The sequence below is a fragment of the Notolabrus celidotus genome, chromosome 14, assembly GCF_009762535.1.
Source record: "Notolabrus celidotus isolate fNotCel1 chromosome 14, fNotCel1.pri, whole genome shotgun sequence".
Taxonomy (NCBI): Eukaryota; Metazoa; Chordata; class Actinopteri; order Labriformes; family Labridae; genus Notolabrus; species Notolabrus celidotus.
In genome coordinates, this window is record NC_048285.1 from 16,562,453 (window position 1) to 16,584,992 (window position 22,540).

At 35.5% G+C, this 22,540-nt stretch overlaps 2 protein-coding genes across 3 annotated transcripts; both read right to left on the reverse strand.

Annotated features, from left to right (window-relative positions):
• Window positions 1-288: 288 nt before the first annotated feature.
• Window positions 289-13,470, reverse strand: sgcg (sarcoglycan, gamma). Of its 2 annotated transcripts, XM_034701143.1 has the most exons (9): window positions 13,399-13,470; window positions 13,006-13,260; window positions 9,838-10,039; window positions 7,119-7,223; window positions 6,820-6,907; window positions 5,172-5,291; window positions 4,870-4,942; window positions 4,332-4,455; window positions 289-2,826 (listed from the first exon to the last, which is right to left on the reverse strand). In XM_034701143.1, exons 3-9 carry the CDS (start codon window positions 10,030-10,032, stop codon window positions 2,659-2,661), a joined length of 873 nt encoding a protein of 290 aa, XP_034557034.1. In that variant the 5' UTR covers window positions 10,033-10,039; window positions 13,006-13,260; window positions 13,399-13,470; the 3' UTR covers window positions 289-2,658. The 2 variants fall into 2 exon arrangements, with proteins under 2 accessions (XP_034557034.1, XP_034557035.1); XM_034701144.1 differs by lacking the exon at window positions 13,399-13,470 and having other exon boundaries at window positions 13,006-13,269.
• Window positions 13,471-19,597: 6,127 nt separating this feature from the next.
• LOC117825246 (40S ribosomal protein S25) lies at window positions 19,598-22,471 on the reverse strand. Its single transcript, XM_034700971.1, has 5 exons — window positions 22,395-22,471; window positions 20,974-21,063; window positions 20,669-20,852; window positions 19,779-19,877; window positions 19,598-19,680 (listed from the first exon to the last, which is right to left on the reverse strand). The coding sequence occupies exons 1-4, from the start codon at window positions 22,395-22,397 to the stop codon at window positions 19,783-19,785; spliced, it is 372 nt and encodes a 123-aa protein (XP_034556862.1). The 5' UTR covers window positions 22,398-22,471; the 3' UTR covers window positions 19,598-19,680; window positions 19,779-19,782.
• Between the last annotated feature and the right edge of the window lie 69 nt (window positions 22,472-22,540).

Here is a 22,540-nt window from a genome sequence, read left to right on the forward strand (position 1 = left end):
TTCTCTTAATAAATGTAATATATAGGTTTTCTTTTAATTATTAAAAAAAAAGATTATTATAGATATCTATCTCTAGTGGCGTAGTTAAATACTACATTGGGTTGACAAACTACATGTTGAAGCCTTAATCTATGCAGGGACTCTCTTTCATAGATCCAGGCTTCAACATGCAGTTTGTCAACCCAACATTCTTTTGTTCAAGATGTATATACCTCTACAACTGTCATATAGCCAATGCCCAAAAAAAGGATTAAAAAAAAGTTGAATATATACCTTTGGAAAATGTGTAGAAGAAAAATGCAGTTTATTCAGATTAAGACATGACACACATTAATTTGCAGTTATCTCATATGTTCTAGTATAATTTGCTACTTACCAACACTCACAATCATAATACAGCATCATGAAATCTTAAATTATGCTTACAGAACCGCCAGAATAATGTGAAAAATACGAAGTTGCTCAAACAAAACATTCTCTGTTATATGGTCAACTGGGCATATATGTCCAATAAGCAAATTAAAGTCTAGTTTTCCCCTGAAAATCACAAAATAATGGCTGCTACAGAACTGCTTTATTTTGGCCCCTGGCCCTTATCAAATCTCATTAACAAACAGACTTTTGTAACTTTTTTGCAGAAAAAAAGGCTGTTTTGTTCAGGTATAATTACATGCTAAAAATGGGCCGGACTAACGTTGTCTTACAAACTGGAAAAAAATAAAAATGTTATACAACATTAGAAACATAGGACACAGTGTCTCAATCTCAATCCTATGAAGTAATTGAAAGAAAATGAGAAATTTGCCTAGTGTTGTACCATACTAAAATTAATCTCTTAATCTCCTAAGTGTCTTTCATAATAAAATCAATTTTTACAAGGTCTTGCTTTTTTTTATTCAGATATAATCTGTACTTTCCACAGACGTGGCCTTCCCAAGTCAACAAGTATTCAACATCGCAGTAAGTCACCGAAGCAACTGATGTCAAGTTCTTTACTGCTCCTCACTTTAAAAAGATGTTGTTGTACCTTATGTACATTGTGTTCATAAACAATTCTTTCCTTCATGAGATGACCTCATGATGTGTTTTCAGGAACATTGTTTTGCTGAACAATGTTCAGACAGCTGTGACTGAAGTGTGCAGGGACCATCTATAAATGTATTCATATATGAGTGGTCCAAACTTTGATATACTACAGCAATACAGAAAAGAGATGCTACTTAAATAATATTTAACTTAATATGTGTCTTTTCAAATAAGCAAGTTCACACAATGGTCTCCAGTTGGTTATATGCTTTTGTATAATTTGGGGGAAATAATTAAACCAGTCAGTCAATAAACAAATTGATCAAGCAATCAATTCATCAAAAATCTTTATTTATACAGCACCAATTCATAACAAATGTTATGCCAAGACACTTAACAAAAAGCAGGTCTAGGCCACACTGATATTATTTACATAGACCAAACATAAAGACAAGATAATATATAAGGAAAACTTATTTTTAACAGGCAGAAACTTCATATCTCATGTGCTAATATAAAATGAATTATCCCAAAAATGACCTCATATATGTATGGTCTTAACTTTGTTTAGCCATTCATTTGAGGAAATACATAATTATGGAGATATTTTTAATGATAAAAGCATACAGTTGGTATATGAGTGTTTGAGTGATATAAGTGTCACTAAAACCACTTTACACCTAAATTATCCTGTATACTACATCACTTAAAATTCCTATTTGTCCTAAACTAATCGCTGTAGTATTACAAATTTGAAACCATTCCTGTATGTAGTAGCTAGTAGACAGGCCCCACACACTCAAATCCAATCTTTCTGTGCTTGTCAGCTACTGTAAGTTGTCAAGCTCAAACGATTGCTTGTACTGATAAAAATCAGATTGTAGCACACTGTCTACATTATTAAGGTTGAAAAGAGGTGTTGCTTTTGTAAAAGTAACGTTTCACTGAACAGTAATTGACCTAGAAGGGCTAATATGTGAATATACATCTGGTACCTTCTATCAGAAGTAGGAATATATCTAATTACAAAAAGTTGTGTTTGAGATGTCAAGAAAGTTTAAGGGTATCTCATAAAATTTGATCAGGATCTCTAGAAAGTTCATTGGGATCAGCTTTAAAAAAAAATAATGATGTCCCTCTTGGTGTTGCACTTTTTTTTAATACCCAATAAGATAAAAAAAAAAAAAATCATATTAAAAGATTGTTGCCAGATGGGCATCAGTAAGCCATGTAATTATTTCAATAACTTTATCTTAATATTTGATGGTTTTCTTTTTTATTATTCTATGCCCTTGATATGTGTTTGTGACAAAATAGCTTAGGGTCTAAGCCAACAGCTACTAATTGCCCAGCCATGATACTATATGTATAAAAAATTATCTGCACAGTTGTGATGCAGATAAGTTAGATACTTGTTGCCAGGTTGTTGTTGTTTTCTTTTTGCTGGAAGGTCTTGGATGTGATCAATGAATGCATTTCATGAAATCTCTAGAGTGTGTGCCAATAGGTATTTCGGAGTTTATAAGGCCTTGACGGATCAGGTGGACCATTACAGATTAGCTGTTGTATAAAGAAAAAAATCAGCCAGATATACAGAGGAACATAAATAAAATAGGATTGTGAAGAGTCATTCTAGCATTCCTGATTCTCGCTGCAAGTGGAAGTGACCCCAGCCTTGGACAGGAAGACTTTGCCGCTGGGACAGACACAAACCTCGTAGAGACCCAGTGCATCACCAGAAACCCCCCCTTGGCTCAAGGGCAGACTTGGCATGCGCACAGTCTCAGCATCCAGCACCAGCTGCACAGAAGACATGGTAACAAGCAAAAACATGGCAACAATAGAATTTAATTGAATCAACAAGAAATATCACCCTGCCCCAGTGAGCGCCTTACTAGTGCAGTAGATCAGTCAAATATAATGTTACAGTACATTCCTGTGGAAGAAAATGACTAAACCAGACAATGTGTGCATTCAAATGTAATGCATGGAACTTCTCATAGATAACAGTGATTAACAGAAGGATGGCGACATGGTATACCTTGTAACTACATTGCCATATGGGTACAGACTTATTGAGATTAATTTAAGAAATGTTATTTAACTATTTGTTATACAAATGCCTCAGATAGTATGGGGCACCATTTGTAAAGTTGTGCACACTGAAAATAATAATTCATAATAATTAAATACAATTCTCCACATTTAGCTCCAAAACGTCATAAAAGCATAGTGTAGAGTTTAAAAAGGCACTTTTTTTAAAATCACATTTACAGCAATATTTGTGAACTTCTAAATGTTAAATGTAAATCTAAATGTTAAATGTAACATAACATAAATATACAGTGTGCATTTGCATATAAACTAAATATTTAGGATCCCAGAGCAACATTTCACATTTATATTTAACATTTATATTTAACATTTATATTTAGATTTAACATTTAGATTAATATCTAATATTCAGATTTAACATTTAGATTAATATCTAACATTTATATTTAACATTTATATTTATCATTTGGATGTAACAGTGATTGTAACTTAAATGTGTTTTTCACAACAAAATTAAATGTGAGGGAGATCACAAATATTGCTTTAAATATGATAAAAGAAAGTTACTTTTAAAAATTCACACTACATTTTTGGAGCTAATTGTGGAGAATTGTCGCTGTTTTTTTCAGTGTGCACAACTTTACAAAGAGCTCCCCATATAGATAGTTGCTTCATATAGTTAAGCTAGTTAGCTGGACCACAGCAATTACTCTACTGTTACTGTTACTCTACTCAATCAGAATAAACTACCATGATATTTTTTTAACTGCAGCATAGGAACTACAAACAACCTAGACCTATGTTGTCCAAAAAATGTGTTCAACTTCAAAAAGGCCGGGAGATCTGTGCAGCTTAAAGACATGCATTGCATCTTCAATTTTGACTCCTTATGTACTCCTTAGTATACAAAACTCAGTCCAGAAATATAGTTAAGTCTAGTGTGATACCAGTTTTATATATAAGTGTCCTGCTTAACAACCACAGGCAATGGACATGTGTTAATTCTTATAATTTGGTAAAGCAGAACTGGCCTGATGATCGCTTTCAGGGAAAGCTGGACAAAGAAACATTAAATGGAATAAGGTAAGCCTCTTTCAAACACTTGAGCACCTGAGGCAGTCTCTTTTTACAGAAAGTTCCAAAGTGTAACTGTGAGAGATTATAATTGTAGAAATATGTAGTATCAGGTAATCAGTAACAGGCCCACAGTTGTGTAGCACACTTCAAGAATTGAACAATATTTTTCTTACCAGTCCTTTACTAGATTGCAGAACTATATCCATGTTGGAAGCAGCTTCAATGTTGCCAGCCAGTGCTTTGAGATGAATTCCTTTTGGGGCATCCATACTGAGAGAGCGAGTAGGAGATTCCAACCTAAATCAAATAAGCTCAGTTATATACAGGTTATGCTGTTTTCTTTTTATCAACTATTATTATCTAAAACAACTAAAAGATCTAAGACAATGTGTTTAATCTCAATGAGGTTTTCTGGTTAAATACATTTGAAATAAAAATAAATAAGATCCTGATTTGTTGAATTCACATAAAATACACCTAAGAAATGACATGGTCAAGTTTAACATGGCAAAATGGCAGGGTTGATAAAGCCATACATCCTTAATATTCAATGTTCTTTGGAGGTTTTTTTTAGAAATCAAGCCTCCTTGTTTCCTACATGGGTATGGCCTAAAGCCTGAAAATGGCCTGAACCTCCATAATGACCTGTGGGACTCTAGTTTTAGATGTTATCCAGTAATAAGACCCTCAAAAGATGGCTAAAATGCTAACCTTAAGTCTTTCAAAGGTTCTGATTTCAGCTGGGGTACCTCCACTGAATGCTGGAACAGTGCACCTTCAGGACCTAATAGAGATAGAGTTGAAAATAATTATATTTATACTTCATTTGAGATTAAATCAAGTCTGTGTGCAATAGAATGTAGTGCAGCCCCAAGGCCTGATACAGAAACACATACTGATCCTTTAATCATGTGCATGTAAAATGTATTTATTTATTTATTTTATTTTGTGTTACAGATAGATATTAATCACAAAAGTCAAACAATAGATTAGAATGGTAGACTTTGTTATACCTGTGATTCGTAGTTTGTCTGGTCCAATTACAGTCTGGTCGCCATTTGCAGTGAACAACATATTGTCGTTGTGGGAGTTGATGAGCAGGTTTTGGCCATGTCCATGAGCCTCTTTTGTACCTTCAGCCACAAAAACAACAACAGCTGTTTGGCAAAGTAATATAAAGTATAATTAGTATTTATCTTATTCCTGTTATTCTTTTTACATCTACAGTGCAGAGATACACTATGACTGCTCTAACTTAAAGGTAACATCCAGTTTCACTGTGTGATGGCTGTTACATGTGACATCAGAGGCTTTTGTCATATCCAGATAGCAAGACGAAATTCTAAAAAGTGACTTTTATTTAGAATCGCCATACAGAGCCCCCCATGTGTCAGAAGATTAAAAAGGAGCCATATTTAAAATATAAATTGGATCACATATCCTTGTGCACAGTTTACAATAAATTTCCACTGATCAGACAGTGAGATACAGTTGAAACCAGAAGTTTACATACGCTGTATAAAAAGACACATCATCTTTTTTTCTCACTGTCTGACATCAAATCAGACTAAATTATTCTTGTTTTAGGTCAGTTAGGATTACCAAAATTATTCATATTTGCTAAAGGTCAGAATAATGACAGAGATAATTTATCAGAGGTTTTAGTATTACTTTCTTCAAAGTCAAAAGTTTACATACACTAAGATTACTGTGCCTTTAAACAATTTGGGAAAGCCCAGATGATGGTGTCATGGCTTTGGAAGCTTTTGATAGGTTTATTGACAACAATTGAGTTAACTGGAGGCACACCTGTGGATGTATTTTATAGGCACAACTCAAACACACTGCTTCCTTGTGAGACATCATGGTAAAATCAAAAGAAACCAGCCAAGATATCAGGAAGAGAATTGTCGACCTCCACAACTCTGGTTCACCCCAGGGTACAATTTCCAGATGTGTGAGAGGCTTGTAGAAGGTTACCCAAAACGTTTGACCCAAGTCATACAGTTTAAAGGCAATGAAACCAAATACTAGGGAAATGTATGTAAACTTTTGACTTTGAAGAAAATAATTCTAAAATTTCTAATAAATTATCTCTTTCATGATTCTGATATTTAGCAAATAGAAGTAATTTTGGTAATCCTAACTGACATGGAAAAAGAAAAGTTTAGTCTGATTTGGTGTCAGACAGTGAGAAAAAAAAGATTATGTGCCTTTTTATACAGTGTATGTAAACTTCTGGTTTCAACTGTATGTAACACATTTCAACACCCTCACAGTGAAAAAAAGGATACAGACTATTCTTTTTTGTTTTAATGACTAAGGGCACATAACAGTATAAAGGAACTGCTCAATTAGTTAAGTCATTAATTTACCTTTTTAATCGTGACATAATAACCCTAGATGCAACATGATCCTCTATAGGCCTATGGCTTTTTCTGTAATAGGGAATGACTCACAAGTAATGGTAGGAGGAATGTTGCACTTAATAGAGTTTAAATGGAAATCTAAGAGATAAATTGTTATGCTGCTTCTTGTCACAATTACTTTAAAGATTTAAAGTTGCTACAGAACACGTCATCAGTGGGGTGTCATCATACATCATTGGGGTGCTTTGTAACGTGTGATGTACAGTATGTGCCCGTGTGTACATGCTCTTACCCACACACATCCTCCCCGTGACGTCACCATTTTCATCGCGGGCATTAAGAGAAACGTTTTCTGATGAGTTTGCTAGAAGAATAGAGTCCTGAAAAATAAATGTCCATATATTAAAGTTGTGAAAATCAAACAACTGATTGATGTTTGTCTTAACTACAAAACTTAAACAAGCACATAGACTCTGAGGTTTTTAGTCATGATGTTCATGTTTTTACACATCTTTAATAATCAAAAATAAAGGTATTTCAAGTTAAGAAGAATGTGAGAAGAGAGGAAAGAAAATAGTATTTCTTTCTTACTTCTCTTGAGTGGATTTCCTGAGCATATAAGGGGAAAAGAAACTCTGACTCTCCATTTTCCAACTTGACTCCATGTGACTCTACTTGCATGTGTCCCATCCCTTCCTGCAAACAAATAAAGACACACATTTCATCAAATGAAGAGATTCCACGAAATGGTCAATAATCTGTGAAAGAACTGAAATGCTTTATATGTAAGCTTAGAATCCACATAGACAAAAACTTAGTGGTAGGTTGTTTCCTGTGTACATATCCTACATCCTGCTAAGTGATACAATAATCACATACTTGCTTGCATCATCTTTTTTCCTTACTGTTTTTGTTCTCTGTTACGTGTTCTACCTTTACTGTCCTCTTCCCACTTTTTCAGCCAATTTTCCGATATTTTTGTTTCAATTGTTGTTTTACCTCCTTCTCTTCCACATGGGATGTCCATTGAGTTCTCATTTAGTTGTCCTGTCTGCCATTTCATAACCCTGTAATCCTTCATGGTACTCTTGTACCCCCCAAAAATTCTACAGCTATCCCTTCTGTAGCTGCCAGTGATTAAAGTTTATAGATTTAATTAATTTCAATTCATATAATAATTTAAGTTAAAAACTAGAATAATTTAAGGTTAAAATATGTAGCTGTTTAATATAAGTTAATAAGAATTTGTTCCTAATAGAAAGTGAAAGCTTCCAGAACAGTTTGTTTGTGTGGCCGAATTATTTTCTTTGATGTCATTATAAGTTGAACAGCATGTAGTTTCTATGTATATTGATTTGATTTGATTTGATTTGATAAGTAGTGTGTTATGTGTTTATTTAATTTGTGTTTAAGCTTCATCAAGCTGATATGATTTTGATCACAGTTCTCCCGGCATGCTCAAAGGCACAAATTGTGCGCAATAAATGCCCGTAAGAAAAGGAACGCCTTGTGTCCGTGTCTTGACTGGAGGGAGTTACACCTTCTATGAAACCTGAATAACTATTCTACAATTCTGAGAGTTAGGTCTTCTCTGTAGTTGATGTCATAGTTTATAGACTTAACAGAATTGTTGTGTAGTCAATACACATCACCACTCTCAATCTAGTCGCACTTCTTACACCTACTGAAGCCCCAGTATAACTGTCATCATCTTGGCTGAATAAACAGATATCTGTCATGAGTTGCTTTTGTTTTGCATTTTCTTTGTTGTATTCTGTCTTTGATTTCCAGTTTAATTTTATAGAGTGGTCATTGTGTCCTCCCAGTGTTGTGTTTTAGTGATTCATTAACTGTGTTTCATATGTTATTTTTTTGTGTTCTTGTGTGTTTAGCATCTTGTCTGTTTACTCCCTGTGTGATTTCTTGTGGTCTTGTTGTTGAGTTGGTTTTCAGTGTTTTATTTTGTAGCATATTTGTCCCATGTGTGTTAAGTCTTTTCACTCCTTTGTGATGGTGTCTACACCTGTGCCTTGTTGGTCTCCCCTGTGTCTCGTTAGTCGTTGCCCAGTGTGTATATAGTCTCTGGCTGTTTTCAAAACCACCTGCTACATAATACCTGCAAATGTAGCATACAGTACCTACCACATACTACAAACTGCGTTTGAAGATAGCATGTAGTATGAATGTTCTGTTGGATCTGTTTTGCAGTACACTGGGTAAGGCGTTGCTGGATTTCTGGTTTCGGAAAGTGGTAGTAAACAACGGCCAAGCTGATAGCGAAACTGCTTCTTTAGCATCCAATTATGATTTTAAAAGTCAAGAAGTGGTTTATATGGAATTTGCTAATTTTCCCAGCATCTAAAGACTGAGTGACCGCCGTCATATACAGAAAAAAAGAAGAAGCGTATTGGTAGCACTGTGCATTGTGGAAACAGTACACAAGGGAGACTGGTCTGATGCATACTGAGAAATTATCCTGAAACGGTACGACATCTGGGTAGTTTTGGCATTCTGCAGATTTTGCTCTTGTTCACATGCTACATACTGAATTTTGGCCAAATCAGTACGTACTGCCAGTATAGTAGGCTGTTTCGAAACAGCCCATGTCTGTTAAGCGCCTTGTGCATGTGCCCTTCTGTTTCTGTGTGCCCAGATTTTACAGAACACCAATTAGCAAATGTTGGTCCAACCTCATTGCTACCAGATGACAACCACACAAAAAAAAGAACAGACGACCAAAAAGAGGCGGTTACACACTAAAAGAAACAATAGGGGAAATATTTTGAAATACCGATTCATACTTTGCACTGAACAACATTTTTAATTCTCTTTTCCATTAATATTCAAGCAAAAATAAGCAGAAATAAAGTTGGCACTTTTCATCATAAGCTAGTTTTTTTGGTCAATGTCTGAACCACACATAGCAATGTACTATACTTGATGGGGTTGAGGCTATCTGAGAATAAACAAGCAGTTGTACTTGCACTACCACACTTGGATACAAAAATACCCTGTGGGTGTGGGGGTGGGTGTCTGAGTAGATTTGTTGTGTCTCTGTTTATCCTTAGTTACCATCTGGACTTCAGACAAAAAGCTGACAAGACTCAGACTTCAGGCAGCCAAGATTAAGTTAGTGATGGATAATACTACCCTGAGCAACAAAAGTACAAATGATAAGTAGGTAAAATTAGGCTTTAATATTTAATATAATAAAAAAGGTGAAAAGACAAACATGTAGGGAAGAGGTTAGGAAAGGAGGTGAAAGCTATCTCAGTGGAAAAAATATATATCCATAATGAGTCATACATACCATATTGAACCACATCACCCTGAAGATCCAGATGGTGAGGGCAAAGTTGACCACCAGGATAATGATGAGCAGAAGGACAAACAGATAGAGGCACCGCTTCCTCCAGCCATAGATGCCAATTTTATAGACATGGTCTGTCATCGGCTCTGGGTTGTTGCTGTATTGGGTTGTGGCGACATACTGCTCCTGCACCATCTGGACTCTACACAAGGATACAAGAGTACACAAAAATTTGCCAGTGGCGGACAGTAACTAAGTAAATCTACAGAGCAAATGTCACTCACATCAAACAGTTTATTTAGTGGTGGTTACAATTTCTAAGCCAGAGAAGGGTGACAATTCTCCACCTAGGCAACCTTGTCCATATCTTTAGCTCATGTTTGAGTTTTTTTAATTGAAGAATATTTCGTATCATTTTAAATGCTTTCTGTGTTTACTGTGCACAATTTTCATAAGGCCATTCAAAAACGTCCAACCTGAGAAAGCCTGTCAAGGTATTTGTTTTATCCTGTATTCATATTTTAAACAAGTTGTGTGTGCTTGTATTTACTTAGTTGATGTTTTGTTCTATGGCTGGTTGTTTCTGATATAGTTAAATTTTTTGGTGCAAGTCTGGAAATCTGTTCCATATGAGTTCAAAAAAATGGAAATAATGTTTTCTGAATATACATAGCAAAGTATACACCCGTGATTTGACTGACTTGACTGCACTCATTCATTGTGAAATACCCAAACATGTTAGAATTTCTTTTTCAGTAGTTAAAATACTTGAGTATTTTTAGATGCAAGTACTCCATTACTCTAACTAAAACAATAATCTGACTGAGTGGCTATATTTTACCATGATGATCTGTCAGTTTATTGTACTTGGAAGTGACAATAAGCTGATTCTGGTTCTGATCTGTACTTTGACTAAAGTATGTAGGTCAACTAGCTACGGAAATAGGTAAAGAGCAGTATGCTGACCCTACTGACCCTAAAGAAAATATGTGACGGCTATTTTGGGGGTCTGCAAGAAAACAGCTGTGAATTAAACACTGTAGCCTATTTAACCATCAAACAGCTGAGAAGCAGAGTTGATTTGAGGATCTGTGTCTTGTCACCTGACAAATGCAAAGCCAGTATTTACAATCTTACCTCGGGTTTCAGTTTCCTCTACCTCTGTAGGGAACTGTCTGATATTAACTGCAAAGTTCTTAACTTATCAAGCTTGTGTAGTTGGCTATTAAACATAGTCACCAACTACGTTTGTCAGATTTTTTTTTTTTGTAGTAATTTGTGTAAAGTGAGTTTTCTTGAAAAAGCCATGGACCTATTTTATATATATATATATGTGTATACATATATAAATATATACATGTATATATGTATATAAATGTATATAAATATATATATGCATGTACATATACAGTATATATTAAATGTATATAAATATATATATGCATGTACATATACAGTATATATTAATATATACATATATGTATATATATATATATTGGTGTTGGGACTTTGGTAATAATTTACCTCATATATATGAGCTTCCCCTCATATATATATATATATATATGAGGGGAAGCTTCAAATATTTGGGATACTTTTGCGTGTCTGCCAGTACAGGTTACCTCTTTCACACTAGATATTCAAATATTAAACTTAGTGGCTACAAGTAAACCTGTAAATTCAGAGGACATAGTTCCTTCTAACTAGGCTTACTCCAGTTTTTTCCCTATAAAGACCTGTTGCCAAAGGAGCACAACTTTCATATTTTCCGTAAAACTTGAATGCTGGTTTAAGAAAGTTTGGATACTTTAATGTGATACATATCCTGACTCACGTTCCCAATGTACACCTCTTTGTGTTCAGATTTTACAAGTAGGCTGAAAAAAAAAGGTTTTATTGTTTGTTTGAGATATTTTCAGGCCATTACATATTTAGATTATTGCATTTATGCTGTCAAGTTGCAATGAGAGTATCTGGCTTACTGTGCCAATAAAAAACTTGCCAGAATTTGAAACAGTATTTCAAGTAGCCAAAGGCAAAATAAGCCAAAACTACACCTGACTGGCAACAACCAAGCTGTGATTTAACACACCCAAACAAATATATGATGCCTGACAAAATAACTGTGCTGTTTACACAAGGTAGAGGTTAGCAAATGAGAGAAGGCTCAACTTGATAACATGTTAAAATGTTTGTGCCTTGGACATGCTTTGATTGTTAGGCTGCAAGACACTCTTAGGGACATACCCAGAGGATGTGGAGCAATAACCAATTGAGATGACAGCTAACAGGATCTAAGCCTGTGTGGTAATGCATTGCAAAAACTCAAAACAAAGCAAGTGATTTAAAAAAAAAAATCTTATAACACTTTTAATAAGCCATGTTCACCTAGCAAATCCAGAAAATTGTCTTATTTCTAGGTAATACATGACAAAAATAAAGCCTGAATTCCCTGTAAAACTTACATTGGAATAAGAAAAAAAATTACTTGTCAAGTTTTTTAAAAATAAGAGTTGTTTCTTGAAATAAGTATAAGGCCTTAATTCAAAAAATATAACAAGTATTTTTTTCTTATTCATTGGGAGATGAATTTTTTACTCATAACAAGCAATTCGGGCCTTCTTTTTGGCTTTTAATATTTTGTGAATGAATAAGACACTTTCAGGTACTCGTCAGGTGAATGTTACTTATATCAAGTCCACTGGAAATAAGACAAAAACACATGCTACGTTTTGAGTTGCTGTCAGGTACTGGCAATGTCTCCACTCTGCTGTGATGCCGTAACTTCTAAAAATAAGACACAGCATTGTAACCTAACTTTTAAAATGCAGCACAGGATACACACAATTTCCATTTAAACAAAAATAACAAAAAAGATACAGGAGTACTGCTCATATTATGCACTAAATACTTGTAATGGGCTCTCTTTAAAGTTAATCATGTATTCCATTTTTGTTGGCCATTTATGAAGCAACATCTGTCAGCTGAAACAACTTTCCCAAATCCAAAACTACTTCTGTCAAGACTACAAAGAAACCATGGCACAGCATGACTCCCGAACAAAGATTAGGTTTTAAAATATTTGGTCAAGCTTGCCAGTATAACACCCCCCAAAACAAGACCTTAAAAGGAAGTTGAGAAGGGAACAACATAAGGTAGTATACTCACTGTTATGTGTTATAGAAAAGCAGTCCTCTTTTCTTCCAAATAGAAAGGAGAGCTCAAGCTTCAACGTGCAGCCTGTGAAGCAGGAGTGTCTAAGCTTCTCTCACATGTCTGTCAACCACTCAACAGCTGCGTTCCATAAATCCAACTCTGATTGTGCTCTGGTCAGTCAACTTTCCAGCTCCCCTTGCATACTCACTATGACTCCCTCTGCCGTTTAAACCTTCCTGCAGACACTTTAATATTCTCAGAGTGTATCTGTGAGAGAGACAGAAACATAGAGAGAGGGAAGTAAGAAGAGATTTACTACAAATGGAGAGCCATTTCTTCGTCTCTTACACATACACAGAAACCATCCATAATAAATAGCCAAAGGCACTTATTGGTCATGCATACCAGTGAGTCATTTTCACAACCCAACCCAAGGCTCCATGCAGTCCAGTCTAATTTGAGCCTCCTTCGTCTTTGCTCTTAATGTAAGGTTAAGCTGGTCTTTTAGATCGCTCTCCCTTTTTACAGCCACCAGGACCTTGAAAATGGAAAGTAGAACAGGGGCCAGGCAGAGACTGAAATATTTAAAGTTTTAGATTTTAATGTGAACCAGCTGGGTAATAGTTTTGATGATTTTAAGTGAACACATTACAAACACATTACAAAACTAATTCTAAGAACTGATCAGAGACCATTCTTAAGTGTTATTCATACATAAATGATTAATACAGTTAATAAATTAGTTTAATTAGATTAAGTTTACAAACTCCATCATTTCCTCATGAGTTCATTTTATACTTAAAGTTTTTTTCAAATTATGGATAACTCCTTTCATTTGGAAATAAAGAAATAAGAATGTTTGTTTGTATTTTCTTTAACAACCATAACACTTAGAAACATGAGTTTAAAAGAAAACAAAAGTATTTCTAAGAAAACAAAAGACCAAACAAACTGTTTCTTTTTTATTCCCACAGTTTAACTTTTGGAAGCAAACTAATTAAAATGATGATCACTGAACTATATATCAAAGCAACATTCTTAAATATAACATTTTGTGATTTGAGGCATTAGAAACATCCTGAAAACATTTTTCACATGTGGATTTGAGAATGTAACATTATGGGAACATTTTATGAAAAACATTCAAGAATCTGTTACCCAAAGAATGTCCCGAAAACATTCTCTGAATGTTAGAGATAAAAAGTTTTGTCCTTGTAATAAAAAAAATATTAAACGTAACATTCTTAAATAAAACATTTTCAGATGTTAATTTGAGTATTTTCCATGTTGTTATTATGTAACATTATGGGAAAATTGTATAAAAAACATTCAAGAATCTGTTACCTAAAGAATGTTATCAAGGGGCGCTGGTGGCCTAGCGGTCTAAGCACCCCGCATACAGAGGCTACAGTCCTCGTTGCAGGGGTCGCCGATTCGATTCCCGACTGGTCGACTATTTCCTGCATGTCTTCCCCCACTCTCTACTCCCCACATTTCCTGTCTCTCTTCAGCTGTCCTGACAAATAAAGGCAAAAAGGCAAAAAAAATATAACTTACAAAAAAAAAAAGAATGTTATCAAAACATCCTCTGAATGTTCAAGGGACATTATTTGAATAGATAAACATTTTCAAAATGTTCTTTGAATATTACACTCAAAATGTTCTTGTGAAATTTAATCAGAACTTACAGGGGATGTTTAGCCAATGTGGTGGGAACATTCCCTGACATAGCTGTCTGGCAATCACACACAAACATATTGTTTTCCCCCTAAAAATGATATATTATCTAATAATAGACACATTTTAGGTAATTCAAGGTGAAACTGGGGGAAAGCATGTTTGAGAACATATGGCATTACACCGCTTAGTTCTGTTTATTCATTGTGGATTCCACTGATGTGACTGTGGACAAACAGAGGCTACCTCCACACTTTCTCACCTGGTTCTTGCTCATCTTGCTCTCTCCTTGTCCTCTTCTTCTCTCTGTTCTCTTTCTGAGAAAGAGAATAACAGTACATCCATACATTGTTTACTTATATAAAATCATTGTGAATTTCTCTGCAATGAATGCAGGCAAAACATAGGCTGCTTTGGCATTAAGGCAAAGGCAGAACCAGGGGTGGCTAGGGTGGCCATGGCCTATGGGGTGCCGTTTGTAAAGCTATGCACACTGAAAATAACAGCAGTAATTCTCCACATTTTTGGTACTTCTGCTAGGCATCAGTGTGAATCTGTATGGGGCGCCATTAGTACCAAAATAAAAGCTTCATAAAGCGATACAGACATCCCAATCATAGTCTGTCAGTACCTTATCTATACAGTCTATGGTCAGTACGGACTCCTACGGGTTACTTGTCAGACTGGAGGCCATAAAGAGATTTCACAGGCTCAGAGACAGTAATGACCCAGTCTATGGAATGGACAAGCTTAGTTGCTATTACTAAGTCTGTATCACTTTGAAGCTTTTATTTTGGTATTTCTGCTAGGTGGCAGTGTGAATTTGCATATTAGCTAAATATTTAGGATCGCAGAGCAACATATAACATTTAAATTTTACATGCAACATTTATATTTATATTTAACATTTATACTTATATTAAGCATTTGTATTTAACAGTGATTGTAACTTAAATATATTTTTCACAACAAAATCAAATGTGAAGAAGATCACAAATATTGCTCTAAATGTGAAAAAGGTGACTTTTAAAAATGCACACTACGTTTTTATGATGTTTTGGAGCTAAATGTGGAGAATTGTTGCTGTTATTTTCAGTGTGCACAACTTTACAAACGGCGCCCCACAATGACCACCCTTTGTATCTGATTGTAATCCTAAACCATGATTGGCTATTTGCCCTGTCAGGCTGCTTACAGCTTCTTTGCATTTCAGTGTGGCGCATTGTCCAAAATCACTATCTAAATGGACAAAAGAAAAACATCTTAAAGGAATCAAGTTTAGCAGACTTAAATGTTGCCATTCTATCTAGTTACCTATTTATTAACAAAGGGTAAGTAAAATGTATTCATTTGTGTGTTTGTGCAAACATACTTCATGCCCCCCCATCTTTTAGGTGTCTAAAGCTGTCTGTGCTGTCAGTCTCTTCGAAAAGCCAGCTAATTTGAGAAAGTTTTATTGATGGGGAAATATTACCATCTGTTGTTCCACCCTAACTGACAGAAGTTAACCTGTGTGTGGTCTTGAGTGTGTGTTCAGATTTATTCAACCCTCTCACATAACCTTGTTGTATTTTCAAATAGCACCCCTTGACCCTATTAAAGTGTTGCCAAAGAGGACCTACTGAAAAGTCATCAGATGTAGGATGAGCATACTCACACAGTAGCTGGCTGTCTTGGTTTTCACCAAAGAAGCTTTGAGGGAATCTTTAATTCAAAGAACTTCAAAGGAAGTCCCCCTGATAAGACAGCTGATGCAAGGCAGGTCATAAAAGATAACATGCATTTATTGGACTTTTGTTATAATGTTAACAACAATGCCACTCAGAACAACAAAAGGTCCACTGTGGGAATAAGCATTAATTGAAAAGAATTGACGCCTCACTTACATAAAAGAATATCCTAATCTGTTGTTGAAGCTGCTTGATTAAGAGTGAGCACTTTCTCCTTCATTATTTCTCATTTGTTCAGGCATGGTTCTTGGAGACCTTCTGAATAAATCAGTCCTAAAGGTGGCTCCTTTTGTCATGAATTGATGTAGGTTGGCAGGAATATGAACTTCTTCTTCATTCAACAAAGGGTTCTACAACTTTAACTTAAATAGTATTGTATTGTCCTTATTGTATCGTCCTTGGATTCTTTATTTTTTCAAAGAATCGTTTGCTGAGGGGGCAGTGGTTAGCTTTGTTGCCTCACAGCATGGAGGCTCCTGGTTTAAATACATGACCAGGCAGGACCTATATGTGTGCATATGTTCTCTCTGTGCATGAGTTCTTTCTGGGTCCTCTAAAGACATGCTTACTACAACATATACTTGTCAGATTCATTGGTGACCCTAAGTTGTCCGTAGCTGTGTGAATGAATGGTTGTTTGTCTCTATTTGTTAGCCATGTTGTGGACTGGCGACCTGTCCTGGGTGTACCTAGTGGCAGCTGGGATACCTTCCAGCCACCCAGCGACCCTGAATGGGATAAGCGTGAATGATAATGGATGGAATTTTTTTAATCTGGAGTCAACAGAGGAGCTATTTGTACTATTCAAAAAGCAGCAGCTCTGCTGTACTAATAGCATTTTGACATACAGCGTTGGGAGAAATGTATGATTCTCAGTGATTTTGAAGTTGATGACATACAAATAGTTTCACACTGTAGAGTGTGTATACACAAAAGTTGAGGATGCATGGCATCACTTGACACTGCTAGAATAAAATGAATTGATGCTTAGTACAAAGCAAATTCCCCTAGTGGAAACAATGGTTTTACTATCCCTATGTAATACAGAGCTTCCCAAACTCACCAGCAGAGGTCAATGTCCTCCATGAATATTTTCATTACCATTGTTGGATTTGACTACACATCTTTTGACATTTCACTTGTATTTAGTGGGCTTGATGGTAAAGAACAGGATAACAGAACATACTGCACTAACATTGATAGCTGAAATAGTCAGCTCCCTTGAGAAATATAAGTGTTGGACTTAAGGAAAAGTTTTCCATTTTTGTATTGGGTTATTGGTTACACTGGCAAGGATCTGGTTTGGAAAATACATTGCATAATATCATTACTCTGGTATATTTGGTTTCTGCTATATTAATGTTTGAAATGTTGCATATTACCTGTATATTTTTGTTAAATACAAACAAGTGTACACTGAATATCACTCGTCTTTATACATATAACTTGAAATGTGTGCTGGTGTTAACCTTGATTACTGTTGAGTTGTTAAAGCTCCTGTGAGGTGTTTGTCTCAACTTTGGCGCCCCCATGTGGACAAAGATCTTTCTGATTTTGTCCTGTACGTGTGTAAATTATGTTTTCTGACAAAAAAATCTATTCCTGCTTTCAATTAACAGTCAAATATTTCACCAATTAATAATATCTACTGCAGAATAAACAGAAAAGGGGTTTTCATTTGACGTGCTTTCAATCACCTACACCCTCGCAGCAATTCCAGGCCATAAAATAACGAAACAGGAATTATCAATACCTTTTCTTACATTCTTGTTTGCTTTTGTAGGTCATAAAGAGGAGTCAATGTGAATTTCAGTCCATTTCATGACCACTCAAAAACTCCTCACAGGACTTTTCACTGAGTGTTTTGATGTTGATGTTCATACATGGTTGAAAAGTCGAGCATGTTCACAAAACTATTTGACAGAATAAACTACCTTTGGATCAAATATTAAAGATTCGACATATTTGTTTAAAAATAAGATAATTGATAACAAAGCTTCAATATCACTACATTTTTTTTAACAAACGTGCTGTCAAGGATGAATAATGATATTATTTCTAAACCTTGATAAATAGTCTTAACAAAAAAGTTCTAAATGTCTTTAAACAGTCATTGACATATCTTACACTTTTGAACAAGTTGTGAAGTGTTCTATCTTTCTGTTTTTTAACATCTTTTAAACATAAAAAGCATACTAGTTTGTGATAACTGTATCCTGTATAATATTGACTCTTGGCAGCAGCTGAGTGAACCGCAAATTTCTATGCAATTTCTAGTTGTATTACTTACGAATGAGTACTTAGAGATTTATTACATCAAAGTCCAACATTCAAAATGTTAATTGTAGTGTTTTTCAGTATCAAACTGTGTTTTTATTGAAAGTAAAATTCTCACTTACTGTTGATAAAGATGGAGCTTACTTGTTTCTAATTGTTTTACAGTGTGAATTGCTACTTGCAATCAGTTTTTAGCCTAATAGATCAAATTAATTCAACTTGTTTAGATCAGTAATAAATACCTGTAGATTTATTATCTGTGTATTTGGTGCTTATCAGCTGTGTCAGATGGACATGGCTTCTATTATTTTTTATGTTTGGTCCAAAAACGCTGCCAACTCAGTTTTTGTTTTTCACCACAAGGGCAATCCCCTGAAAGAGAGGAGGGAGACAAGAAGGGATGGGGTGGTGGGGGGGTAGCATATTTCGGCACAATAGAACTTAATTAAAAAATGATAATGCATGTAGGCTGCCACAATAAATGCAGCACTTGATTTAGTGTTAAAATTCTCATATACATCACCAGAAATATATAGTTGGGCAATAATAAATTAAATGGCGGTTCTTCACAGCAGGTGTCAAGCAGTCACCCTGGTCCCGACCGGGTTATGAGTTCAGAGTAAGTTAACATGGTAAATTAGTCAAGTTAGATGAAAGCCAGCATGGTGATGGATATGCGTTATCCTCCAATTATGCTTTGTGGTGATTGAGTGTATGCATTTAAAATTTTAATCCTTGTATTATACTATTATACTATATATTAAACATGTATAAAAAGCCATAATTCTGACACATCATTTAGTTATTAATTTGTTATTAATGTCCAGAGATAGGTTACTTGGATTAATTGTCACTCAATATATGAATACCTGACAATACAAATAATCCTATTCACAGATACAACAGCTACGGACAGAAGATTACCTCAGAACCATTTCTTTTCTTTATTTTTTATTCACCTTTCATTACAAACAGCTTGGTAAAAGGAAGCAGATAGGAGAACCTGCAAAAAAGAAAGGGAAAGTCAATAAATGTGGATTCAAACTCCCAAATTATAAACATACATTTGTTCAACTTCTGCTGCTGCTGCTGCTTCTGTACCTGTTTATGCTTTCTCTGCCGCTGCCTCCTCATCTCCGCCCTTGGTGTTGCGAGTATAAATCAGCTGTGCTCTGTGTTTGGATACCAGTTTGATCATGCCTTGAAGAAAAAAAAAAAGTGGTTCTGTCAGCATATTCTCAACACATTAACCAGGTAATCTGTTATAGTTTTAGTTTACCAGCCCACACCTGTGGTTCGTCTTTAAAGGCATCTTAATGCAACAGTTTACAGATCAAACTGTGCCATTTATCATCAGACTGAAGTGTGAACAGACATGTTCAGATACTCAGTTCATTTAGCCACTGAACCTCAATGTCACAACGATCACAACCTTTCATAATACTGACAGATGAACTTTGCAATTTAGTAACATTTTGGACTGATAAACAAGAACTTATTTGAATCAACTAAAACTGATGGTTATTCATAAAACCGATAACAAAAAACATCAATGAATCCAAAGTTGAAAGGTGCACTGCACATTTATTGTTAGACCTAGAACCGGTTGCCCAATTTGCCCTTCAGAACCGTATGTAGATAAAATTGGCTTAATAGAAACTGTCCAGACTGCAGGTTTATTCACCTGATCAATTGTTCAAGTGCAGAAACTAGTCCTTTCAAATATGTAGAACGTTTGTTTTCAATCTGCACCAGATCAATATCAACTGCTCCTGTTAAGTGAAAATCTAAATTACAAATAGCTAAAATAAAGCAAAGGCATTGAAACCTTTGAATAACCATTTTGACAACTTGAGCTCGGCACGATAGTTCTTTTAAAATATCTGTCTGTAAAAAAAATATTTCAGACCCCACCTTTTCTTATTTTTTAGAATACAAGTCAAATCTGCAAAGCTTAACATGTACATCTCTTCAAAGACAATCTTTGTCACCTTTGGCAAGCAGTTCCTGGAGGGCATTCCTTGCCAGGGAGCCACGGATCTTTAGCCTTTCTGACACAACAGCTGGGGTGATGAGTTTATAGTTGGGAACTTCTTTGTACAACTTGTCATAGGTTGCCTTGTCGAAGAGCACCAGGTTGTTGAGCTTATCCCTCACTTTTCCCTTGGACCACTTCTGCTCAGAACAAAAGAAATGTGTACGTTTAGAGAGAAAGTCAGCAATGCACCATTTAGGTCATTCTCAATGTAAGCAAATGTAAAGTAGATTCTTGTTAGATATATTAACCACTGCATACCTTCTTCTTGGCTTTGCCCCCAGACTTGTTGACTGGGTCCTTGTCCTTCTTGGACTTGCCAGCGTCCTTTTTCTTGTCCTGCTTAGGCGGCTGGAAACAGAATAAGTAAAACTTCCATCACCATCTCGCAACCAGAGTGAGGGTTCATATAGAACTAGACAACACTTGGATGAATCTGGGAGTAATACAGCATTAAGGCAAGGAAAAAAAACCCTGACTGTAGAACAGCCATCTACCTAATCTAAAATAAACACACTTATGTTTTGGCACAACAAGTGACCCTTTTAATTGGCTACGAAATGAGTAGATAGTGTAGTTGCTTTTGAAAAACCATTGATGTCCTGGAGAATGCTTTTCTCAGTTTTAACCCTTCTGTTATGTTCCAGGTCAAATTGGCCCTTTTTAAAGTCTGTTTTAGGTAATATATGCCTTCCAAACCAGCTAGATGCAGCATAAAAGTCTGGGCAGCATGTGACAGAGGAGGAGTCATGTTAATTTATCAAAATCACTTATTGAAAATAAAGAAAAATACAAGTTTAAAATAAACAAAAATCAATGTCATGTAAAACTATTGTATTTATATTTCGGGCTTTCAAATGTACATTAAAAAAAGTTTTAACATGAATTACAATGAAAAACGAGTGAGTTATCCTCATTGAAACATGATCTGTGAGAATTAAAGAACACCAATGGACTAAATCTTGATTTAAATGGTTAGTAATGGAGTTAAAATTTTGATTTTTTCGGGGTTCTGACAGTTTTGAATAATTGAATATGCCCCGGGTCAAATTGACCCAGGAACATTATTGCTGTTCCAGAGAAACGAACATAACAGGAGCGTTAATGGGTATGATGGGAACATAAATATTTCATATACATCTGTGACAACTTGTTCATTCAGTTGTCTTGAAACACATTTAGACGTTGTCTTTTTGATAGTATACGACGACCACATGAGCATACTGCGGAGAGTCTTCAGTTACCAGTTAGTACAAACAGTGATTGGTTATAAACGCCTTTAGCATGGTGTGCTAGCAACCGACGCTAGCCAAGTTCGTCATTGTCTTCCTCGTGACATCCTAACAATGTAAAAAGTGTGGAGTTTCATTTTCAATTTTATGTCTGCTGCAAATTTAGTTGTCAAAATGCAGAATTACGAGTCCCTCTTCATGTGGTCCTTTTCACTTTAGCATACACGTATGGTGGAACAGCATGGTGGAATTAGCGAGATAGCATTGTAGCTAGCCAGTCGCTAACCGGTAGATATTTAGCAAATGTGTGCTTCCACCTCACTTTCTTATCACGGGGTAGGAAAGCAAATAGCTGTGGCCATATTGACTTTATTATTATAGCTTGTTCTAGGTAGTGTGTTCACAGTTTTTCTTTAATTCGTTTGAAAAACGTGTAAGGTCTGCGCTTACCATGTTTCCTCTTCAAGATGTCGGACCGAAAGGAAGTTCCCCCGTGCAAGAGCGCTTTAGACAACCTGTATATGCGGAAGTGGATCAGGGGTACATGGGACATTGAGTTTTCTTTTCTTTTCCTTTTTACGCAGTGAAACGTTTTA

What these genes read in the sequence shown, in the direction of transcription:
- sgcg (XM_034701143.1), bottom strand. Translation starts at nt 10,032, where the DNA reads ATGGTGCAGGAGCAGTATGTCGCCACAACCCAATACAGCAACAACCCA. An exon ending in CACGGGGAGGATGTGTGTGG is followed by an intron (nt 5,292 to 6,819) that starts GTAAGAGCATGT and finishes TTGTGGCTGAAG; the next exon opens with GTACAAAAGAGGCTCATGGA. An exon ending in GAACCTTTGAAAGACTTAAG is followed by an intron (nt 4,456 to 4,869) that starts GTTAGCATTTTA and finishes TATTTGATTTAG; the next exon opens with GTTGGAATCTCCTACTCGCT.
- LOC117825246 (XM_034700971.1), bottom strand. An exon ending in GGGGCAAAGCCAAGAAGAAG is followed by an intron (nt 20,853 to 20,973) that starts GTATGCAGTGGT and finishes TGTTCTGAGCAG; the next exon opens with AAGTGGTCCAAGGGAAAAGT. An exon ending in CCAGGAACTGCTTGCCAAAG is followed by an intron (nt 19,878 to 20,668) that starts GTGACAAAGATT and finishes TTTTTCTTCAAG; the next exon opens with GCATGATCAAACTGGTATCC.